Consider the following 10,452-nt stretch of genomic DNA (forward strand, 5'->3'; position numbering starts at 1 on the left):
AATTCTGTTTGCATGTTCAAACTTTCCCCCGTCCTTCTCCATGGCACTACCTGGCTAATTCCAAAAGCTCCATGGTTGCGTGGAAATTCAGTTTGGAAAAATCATACAGTACTAACTTTGCAACTGAAAAGTCTTTCTTGCTGAAAAAGTTACATCACTTCACCATTTTTGCTGTCCTGATATAAAGTCCTAATAAGGTTTCATTTTATGTTCCTATGGAGCATGCAAGTTTCCAAAAGGGGTAGAATATCAGGAAGTACAACATATAGAAGTTTATACCAGGAGACTGGAGTTCTTAGGACACTAAACAGTACAGACCAATCGAAATGTTCACTTTCACCCCGGATTTAAGATAAACCTAAAACATCAAAATAGTGCCTGAGCCCCTAGCAAGCAAACTGCGATCTTCTTTCTCCAGCGTCTCTGGCCGAGGCCAAAGTTTTCTGTTAGAGAAAACCTACCCTTCATCTCCCTGCCGGAGGAAGGCTTACCTGTTCTCTGGAAATGCAAGGCAACGAGGGTCTCCTGAACATTTTGCAGCTTCCATAGTAACTGGTGGACGTCTCCCCCAAAGACACGCAGCTGGATCTCCTCCGGGGTCGTATCACAGGCACTTTCTCCTCCGCTGCGCCGCTCGGCGACTTGGGGTAAGGAGACTGGGGGTGGTCGTGCGACGACGGCTGGTGCTGGTGGTGCAGCTGCGGCTCCCGCCCGGGCGACCAACAGCAGGAGGAGGCGAAGGGGCAGCGCCGTCTGCCCAGCAGCGCCAGCAGACACCCCGCCACTCCGACGGCGCCGGACAGCAGGAGCCTAAGGGCCGGGGCCAGAGAGTCCAGGCTGGAGAGCGACAGCAGCCACACGAGGGCGGAGAAAGCCAGCACCAGGAGTCTCTTGCGGTGCCCGAGGCTGCGCTGCGCCAGGGTCAGCCCGGCCACGGTGCTCAGCGTGGCCAGCAGCCGGCCCGCCAACACCTGCAGTTGGGCCGTCGGGGGACCGGGTGCGCCCTGTTCAGCCACCTCCTCTCGGCGGGGGAAGAGCAGCGCCGCCAAGTCCCCCGCTTGGCAGCACAGAGGCAGCGCCAGGAGCCACCGGGGGCCGCCGGGCTCGTCCCGGGCCAGGTAGCAGGTGAGGAAGAAGAAAGCGCAGGCGAGGGTGAAGAGCGGGCTCAGGCACTGGCCCAGCCCCGCCAGCAGCGCCCCCGGAGCCGCCGCCGCCGCCGCCTTCCTCTCGCCCTCGCCCCAGGCGAGCCAGCCCGAGAACAGCAGCGCGGCCGAAGCGGCAGCCAGGGCGCCCAGCCCCACAGAGAAGGAGCCCCGCCGGCAAGCGGCCCGGAGCAGCGAGACGGAGCCGAGCGGCGGGCTCTGCGGCAGCGGGGTCGCGTGGCCCTTCACGTAGCCGTTCCTCAGGCTGGGCTCCGCGCCGGCCGCGGCAGGAGGCGGGCTGGCAAGTTTGTTGTTATGCCTGTGAGGAGGGAGGGAGGAGCAGGAGGGGGAGGCTTCTTTCTCTTCCCTCATGGTGGTCGCGCGGGAAAAGCGGGGAGGCCGTCAGCTTCTCTTCCCTCCCGGCTTTGCCTCGCTCATCTTCGTCGAAAGAAAAGCACGCGGAGCAGAGGCGGCGGCGGCGAGCGGAGCCCAAACGGCGGCGGCGGCTTAGAGTCCGGACTCGGAGCATGGTGGGTAAAAGGGGGGAGGAGGAAAAGAGAGAGGGAAAGGTAAAAGTATCTCTTTCTCCCTCGCTCGCTGCGCTCCCTCAGAGAGAACTCGCGGTCGCCTCCCAGAGCTCAACGGCTGCAACGGTCCGTTCGTGCGCGCTTCCACGCTCTGAGAAATAACGACTTTCAGGAGGGTTCGGTGTGGCGAACGAAGTTTGGCGCCGCCGCCGCGTGAAGTCACGTGGCAGTAGGTGCCGAAGCACCGACGAAGTCCGCCCCCCTCACCCGCTCAAGGACAGATGGATCCTAACGGGGCGGCGGGAGGCCGAACAGCGCGCGATCTCGGAACATATTGGCAGTAAAGCTGCAGTTCTCTCGCCCTGCTTACTGAGGAGTAAGCCCCGCTGATTTCCGTAGGACTTGCTTCTGAGTAGCAGGGCCAGCATGAGGCAAAGTGAGGCGACCGTCTCGAGTGGCAGGTTCCACGGAAGCAGCAGACCCGGGAGGGAAACAGGGGCTGCCCTGTGGAGTCTCCTGGTCTATCTGCACCCACCTAGCATGGTTCAGAGTGGGACCCTTTTCCCTTCCTGCCCCATGACTGCCTTTGATTCCCAGTTCAAATGACGGGTGGGGTTGATTTGATTTTCCACTCAATGTAGATCTTTACTCAAACCCCTTCTTTCCTGGCGGGTGGGGTGGGGGAGACCATTTTGTGGTTCATCTCAGAATGATGCCAAAAAGATTTGGGCTGGCCCTGCTGAGTAGACATGGATAGGCTTTTGTAGTTCATCCCACTGAGTTCAGTGGGGCATAGATCCAGGGTAAATGAGTACAGATTTGCAGTTTAAATGTTGGATGCAAGATTTTTCGTCTCAAACCTTCACATTGGATGCTTCTCTTGTTTATCCCAGCACCTTTTCTTTCTTTTTAAACATGCAACTTTTAATAGCTTAATATTTTTGTGTCTTAAAAGTGTGGAACAAACGGAAGTTCTTACTATGAAAAATAATTGATTAAAATTGATTTTAGATTAGGCCCCCATTAAAATAGCATTTTAGACACAGTAAGAGGTCATTTTCACCATTTTGTTCTATCTTTAGGTCTAATCTAAAGCCCAATAAATTATCAGGATTCAAGAATGGGTAGGGCTATGCAACAAGTCTAGGGGTCATTCGCCATAATTTTTTCCCCATCTAATTATAATGATTTTCTACTTTTATCAATCATGATGCATCCACCTTATATGTTCCATATGTTATCCTCCCATTTTATGGATTCTGTGCTTTCCTCCGTAGGGATTTAGTGCTATGCAATTCACAACGCTGTGCAATTCACTGCCCATACTCACAGAGATGATAGCTCCTTGTTCCACCCAGCTACCTCCCTTCCCTAGGCACATAAACCAACATATTCCAAAGATGGGGACTCAAAGACCATTATCTTAATGCTCTTAATGATATTCCCAATTTGAACAAGATGTTATTTTCACTTCTGCAGGTAAATTGACCCTACCAGGGAGCTCAGCTACACTACCTTCTCACAAAGAAAAAATGAGAGTGTTAAAAACAAAAACACCCTCAATATACACCTAGCAACAAATTCCACAATTCCACCCCTATGGGTATAAAATACAAACTACAAACATTTTAGTAGCACAAGTCATCTTCTCTCATGGTGTAGCTGTAAAATACAGCCTATGTACCATTTAACAGTGTTAAAAGTTGAAATACATAGATTTTTTAAGGTTTCTACGAAGTTCAACAACAGTATTCCTAAAGTACAAAAACAGTGCATAAAAAGTGCCTATATTTCTCTGTCTGCAAAATAACTCTTCCCCCAAACTGCCCATGCTTAAAACTTGATTCTGTTGATACACACCCCATTTAGTAAAGCAACCCAGAATTCCTGCAATTTTAGCAGCCAAGGTCTGCCAAAACATAGACATAACTCTTCTATTTGGTGTCCATAGTATACAGTACTGCAAGAAATCCTCTCCTAAACTCACCTCTGTGTGTCAGTTTGAGACTGGACACAGTACCATTATCCCATTTATGAAAAAAATCCTGATCCTTTGGTGTCAGTCACCTAAGTCACACATCTGGCTGGCACCCATGATATTCAGCTGAAAATGTCTCCAGAATCAACAGCCATACAAGTGTCTGTTTCAGGAAGGGCACTGTGCCAATCTCTTTATGTAAACTGCCTGGTACACCTAGTACCCAGGCAGCCATGGTGAAACACATAGAATATAACTGTTTGAAGGCACAAAATCTTTTTCAACCCTTCCAACAAATGCCCATTCCAGAGAGGACACTCTGGCCCCCTTTCTGTTTGTAAAGGCAGCTCAGAATATCTTGCTCCTGGACTATCTTTGAGTGACCACTATTGGGAAAGGTTAAGTTTTACTTATATAACCATTCAATGCTTAATCTCAGCCGGGGTGGGGGCCTCGAGCAGCGTTCAGAAAAAAACACTTTCTATTGGGGTTGAGTTTTGGCAGTCCTGGGAAATAGCTGAGGTGGCCGGGGGGGGGGCGTATTTCATGCTTATCTGCTTTCCATTTTATAACTCCACTTCTTCCACCAGCTCTATATTCACTTTGGGCGAGAATGTTAATCCAAGGCTGCAAACTTAAATGGTGGTGTAGGGTGCCTTCAGGCCATTAGCTTTTATGTAAATACAGGAGGTATCAGAAGCCAGCAGACAAGTGGTTCTCACCTCTTAGGCCTACTCTAAATTCTCTGCAACCCGCCCCCCTTTCTCTAGCCCTTGTCTGAAGATAGCATAAATCCAAAGGGGATTACTCTTACAAGGTGACCTTTTATTTACACACACACACACACAAACTACCTTTTTAAAAGAACTCTCTCAAAACTTTAAATAATCTAGTCAAAACTGTTAAAAACAAGTCAATAGTTAAAAACAGTAGGAACTAATATATTGAACCAGTACAATCTTCATTACAATACATGGCAGGAAAAAAATGTTCTTAAGGTTGAAGAAAGAACGATGAGAAGACTATGAACACCTCCCAAGTAACAGGATTCCATAACTGATGGACCACTACTAAAAAGATAATGGATATGTTGTATTGCCTATTTTTTTCACCTTTTTAATAACTTAATGTATATATTTCTATGTTTTAACCCATCCTGAACATTTGGGGTGGGATAGGCTTGAAATGTAAGTAAAATATTAATAATGTTTGCATTATATTATTTTTTTACCACTTTTATATATTGCTTGATTGTAAAGTGTTTCACAGAAAGAGTATGACAATAAAACTGACGGAATATGCTGTCTTATGGTGTTTGATCACCCAGGAGATTGCAGCTGCAGAGATAAGAAAAGAAGAGTCATTCTGCTGTCTGGAGAGGTCACTTCCTGGTTTGCATGGAGAAGCTGCTTCCAACTCTACAATTATTTAAGTCTATGAAATCGTATAATATCTATGAGCTATGAATGGTGACTTACCGAAGGCTCAGTACCATACTGTAAAGCTATTTTTGTTGCAGGTCTGGGACAACAAATGCAGAGGAACTGTCAATCACTAGTAGTCTCCACTAGTGGGGTCTAGTTGCCTTGAGGAGTCTCAGGTTCTACAGGACTGTTGTAGACATTTTACCATTGCCTACATGGAACCAATGTTCCATGGACATAGAAAAAAATCAAATACGCTGTTTTCAGAAATGTCTTTACACCAGTGAAATCTCTAATAATGTAGGCATTGTGCATTATGTACTGTCAGGAATCTGTAAAAACAATTGCAGAGGAAGGATGTTTCATTGCCAGAAGCTGTCTCGCTGTTGTCAAGGCAGGATCATATTTCTACCTCCAAAGCAGATGGTCTTGGAGCAGAGGTGACTAAGATGGTGCTGCCAAAGAAAATGTTTGCTGTACATAATGTTGAATTGAATTAACACAAAGCGGTTAACGCCAATGCATTAATCGGCAGGTTGGCAAACTGTAAATAGATGTGAATGATGTCAACAGGACTCCCAAAACTAAAATTCACTCTGAAAAATATTATGAAGTACAATAACTTGGCTGGGTATATTGTACCAAAGTCATTTCCTGCATTGTAAATCAGAAGTTAAATAGTACCACAGACCTCATACATCTACAGCTATTATCTTATGCATATAGCTATTTCTTATCAATGGCAGATACATTTTAATCATCATCCAAACAGTCTCCCAGGTGCCTTCTCCAGTGTTTTAAAACATTCTTTAGTGGATGATGATATACAAAAATTCAGAACTGTAGCCAGATAAGCTAGGATGATTAATTTTTCAATATTTACATTTCGTCCACAATTATATTTAGTCTATCTAAAGCCTACCTTTTAAAAAAAATCCAAGGGGAGCAAATTTTGGACTATTATTCTTCAATAAATTTGTATTGAAAGTCATACTGGAAATTCTCAATAACAGAGAAAGGTCAGATACAGGTTAAATCTTCCAGATTTATTCCAGAAAAAAAACTACAGTATTATTGGCTGCATCCTTCACCAAACTCAACCATACTCTTAGTGTACTGTTTACTCCAGATAATTGTGTCACAGTGGTGTCAAACATTAAGAATGTGGAGTAGTTAAGCTCTGCAAAGGCCTCAGCTCAAGCCATTATACTGCAGTAGCGCTGTCATTTAGGTTTTGCTTCTGAATTGTATGAAGAGTGGGATTCGCTGCTTTATTCCACTCAATACGGTATTCAGAGAGATGAATGAGAAACCAAAAATAGGAGAAAACCAATATCCTTTTTATTCAGCATTCATTATGATAATTGCTCATGGAGCAACAGGATCACACTTCAATATCATCTGTACCTGCAAAAGTTTTGTGGCAATCATAATGTTTCATTTGCAATATTTTCATGTCCTGTAGTTTCTTGGTAAGCTCCTGTAACTTTTCATACGGCAAACATATCAGGGTTGTGGAACTTTTTTTTTTTTGTCCTGCTTTTGATGTGCTATACCAATAACACAGTAACATTGGGAAAGCATCAATGAACATCAATGAACATCTAATAAAGCAGAAAGGTGTATGGACAATCTAATCACTATTTCATCACTAATGCACTATTATTGTGTCAAAGACATATTCACAATACAATCGCAAAGAACAGCTTGGTGGGACCCTGAGGCTGAATGCAGTGGTGACATATAATTATCTGATCTTTACACAAATCAGTTGTATGTATGACCACATTGTATAGTTCTGACTCTCCAAAAATGATGTTGGGAGAGCAGGAAGTTCCAAAAAGTGCATCCACTTGGGGCTTTACAGTTTAGAAAAAGGTAAGAGGTGTTTAAATGATGCTTTATTTGGAGAAAGAAGAAAGCTTTTCTCCCACATAATACTAGAGTCTGGAGCCATCCAATTAAGCTGAAGGTTGGAGAATGCAAGCCAGACAAAATCCAGTTCTTCCTGCAGCGCATAGTTAAAATTCACTACCACAAGATGTACTGATAGCTACCCGTCTGGATGGCTTTCAAATAATATAGACAAATTTAAGGCAGATAAGGGTATCAATGGCTGGTTACTAACCAGGATGGCTCTGTACTACCGGTACCTCAAGCATCAGAAGCAGTATGCCTCATGAATACTAGTTGCTGGGCAACATGAGAGTAGGGAGAGGGCAGTTGCACTCATGCCATGCTTGTATGCGTCCCATAGGCATCTGAGAACAGATAGCCCTTTGGTCTGATCCAATACAGCTTGTTTTAAATTCCTGAGGCAGATAAGAAAAACACTGATTTTATTGCAGTCTTTGTAAAAAATGTTTTTTCCCATGGCCCATGCTCTTCTGCTATTTGCACTACACCTTGGGCTTTGATCCTACAAACATTTCTGCTTACCATTTTCATTTATTTGAAGTGCATTGACGTGTTTCAGAGAACTGCTACAATGAACTGAGCTATGCATACTCCACTGTAGAAGCATAACTGAAATATCTATGGGCCTCATAAATATATATCTTAGGAAGAAAAATAGAATTATTGATCACGATCCAGGCATGCTTCCATGCTAAAAAGTCTTGTGTGCAGGTAGTTCGATAAGAGCCTGCTGAATGAGGCCTATGGCCCATCTAGTCCAGCATCCTGTTCTCATAGTGGCCAACCAGAAGCCACTGGGAAACCACAAGCAGAATTTTAGCACAAGACCTGTATCTATATCTATCTGAGCTAGATTTGCAAATGTACTCCGAAAAGCTGCTCTGCTCCCATTCCTTTCACAGCAACATGATCTGAAGAAATCAGGCAAGGTTTTTCACAGTGGGGTGGTTGCTCAATTAAAAATCGGCAACACTTTTTCTGAGCATTAGTTCAATCTTCATAATAGGTAGATGTTTCAAAGTGAAAATCAATACCACAATTATACAAAAAATACAAAAAATGAAGCCATAAGATAAGTTTGAGAAATGCTTGTTGGTATTTCAGTGATAAGTATATTCTTGGAACCAATATAAAGTTCTAAGAAATGACTTTTCACATTTTATGCAGTGGAAAGTTTTCAACCTACTGCAGAGTAAAATCTAGATGTATTAAATCATTTGGGTTTTTTTAATGTGACATACTGTGCATACTTTATCATCATGTAAGCTTAACCACAACCTTTCCAAAGTTTGTTTTTGTAAATTAGCAGTCCAATCCTATGCATGTTTTTATTGATGGGTCTTGAATCTGAACCTGTTTTCTTCTGAGTTTAAGACAAAGTAAAAGCATATTCTTGCTTCCATCAGTGCAGTCCTATTCCTGTTTTCCTAGCAGAAAGACCCATTGAGTTCAAAAGGCTTAAGGTAAGAATGTATAGGACTGCCCCCTAACTCCCTTTCCCCTTGAATAAAGGTTGCGATCCTATACATAACTACCATAGATATAAGCATCACTGAACCCAGTGGGCCTTCTGCTGCAAGGCTACAGCGTAGATTAATTGATTTCATTGGGACTTATTTCCAAGTTAAACCACAGAGGATTGGGCTTTATAGTTCTGATCACCTGATGCTGACAAGCCTGTTCAGGTCTAATGCATATTGTGATACAGAAGGACTCCAAGGCAGAGGGGGAGAGAGATCTTGGCAGCAATAACATTTTAAAAGTAAAAAAGGGCTTTAATGTTATTTGACTTTTTAAATGGTTGCTAAAGAACAACATGAAAAGAACTTTATTTACATTTTGATCTTTGTAAAGGTCAAGTGTTCTATTACAGAGTTACCAAATGAAAAGAGCTGAGGAAACAAATTTAAGAATGAAAGCAACTCTTTGTTTCACAGCAGCTAGACCATCTGCTGGGGTTCCTTAGATGGCTTTTGGTACAGAGGATGCAGTTTGGGTGGTTGCTGCTTGACAACTAAAGAGAAAAATGGATGAGTAAACACAACTGGCAAACAAGATATGAAAGACAGAAAAGATTATTTGCTGACCAAGGCTGCCAACTCTGAGAGTGCATATACAAAGGCATAATGAAAATAATAGATTAAATAAATAACAATTGAAGCAGTAGTTCCCATCTAGTCGTGTAGTAGGGAATTACAAGGGTAAAAGGACACAAGCCTCACATATAGCAAAAGGGACTCCAGACAAATTTGTATTAATGATAAGTTTCCATATCAGAACTATTCTTTTGTGTTGGCAGTCAAAATATATTGTAAACTGCCTTATGATCCTCGGCTGAAGGGAAGTATGGGAATTTAATAAATAACTAAAACAAATATAGCAATGAGCTAATAATATCCTTGATCACAACAGCCAAAAATGTAGCAAAACCTCCTTATACATAAGGCAAAAATGTAACAAAAATGCTTATACTTTGGGACATAACCCGTGACAACTAGAATCTGTTACTATTCTGTGAAGATGAGCAAGAATAATTTTGAAAGTCTTTAAAGACTCTTTAAGTAGGGTGGCCAGGTTCCTTCTGTACTGTATCTTTAATACTTGTGCAGAAGAGAGGATTTCAGCAAGTGTAACTTGCGTAACAAGGTACCTTTACTGAAATCTCCTCTTCTACTCAGACTATTTAAAAGGGCAGAAATCCTGTCCTCTTTCAACAGTCCTCCTACCCTGAAGTGATGAGATAGTACCTTTCAAACGTGAGAGCACAGAAAAAAATAATTATGTGCCCATTCTTCCTCATACCCCCGAAAGAGTGAATATGTGTTACGGCAAAAAGGAAGGATATAACAGGTGCTTGTATCTTTCTTCACAAGAAGACCTTGAGAAGGGTGCGCAGACAGGAGGTGAGGGTGAGGGATGTGCACAGTCAACCCAAGGTCCATGTTTTCTCTCATTAGATATGATTCAGACTGTATAGGTAAGATAGTAGTACCGATACCGGTAGTAGAAAAATCCTGACGTCCTGGTTTTCGGGTGTAAAAATGGTGTTGGGTGAATTTTGGTGAATCAGGATGTAACAATCACCAATCCTTACAGATGATCAATACAGGCCAACAGCATGATTTATTAACTACACTGACATACTACTTAGAATGAGGCATGCCCAAGCTCCATTGATATGCTGTGCAACTTCTTTCTGGGAAGTTACTACAGTGTAGCAACAGAAGGGGTAACTGAGATGCATACAGGCGAATTAAAGCATGTGACCTTGATGTAATTTCAGTGCCAGGCAAAGGCCTTGACATTTTCCCGGGCTGCTTAATCTTCTGTAAATTGCTTTGGCTTGAACTTTTGCCCCATCTCATTTGTTTTGGCCCCACCCATCAACGGAGTGCACTTGCCCTCGTGCAAGATTGGCCTAATGCAGGTATGTACCCCCAAACTCGGCCCTCCAGATGTTTTGG

The 10,452-nt window shown here is 43.4% G+C and overlaps 1 protein-coding gene across 1 annotated transcript in view; it reads right to left on the minus strand.

Annotated features, from left to right (window-relative positions):
• The window catches only part of PDE3B (phosphodiesterase 3B), a 65,078-nt gene extending 60,135 nt beyond the window's left edge, over positions 1 to 4,943 (minus strand). The window contains exon 1 of the mRNA XM_035128201.3: positions 492 to 4,943. Within this exon, the coding sequence (XP_034984092.3) occupies positions 492 to 1,514 (1,023 nt within the window). The 5' untranslated portion in view covers positions 1,515 to 4,943. The remainder of the gene's footprint in view (positions 1 to 491) is intronic.
• Between the last annotated feature and the right edge of the window lie 5,509 nt (positions 4,944 to 10,452).

This window comes from Zootoca vivipara, chromosome 1 (assembly GCF_965207765.1).
Source record: "Zootoca vivipara chromosome 1, rZooViv2.hap1.1, whole genome shotgun sequence".
In the NCBI taxonomy this organism is placed as follows: Eukaryota; Metazoa; Chordata; class Lepidosauria; order Squamata; family Lacertidae; genus Zootoca; species Zootoca vivipara.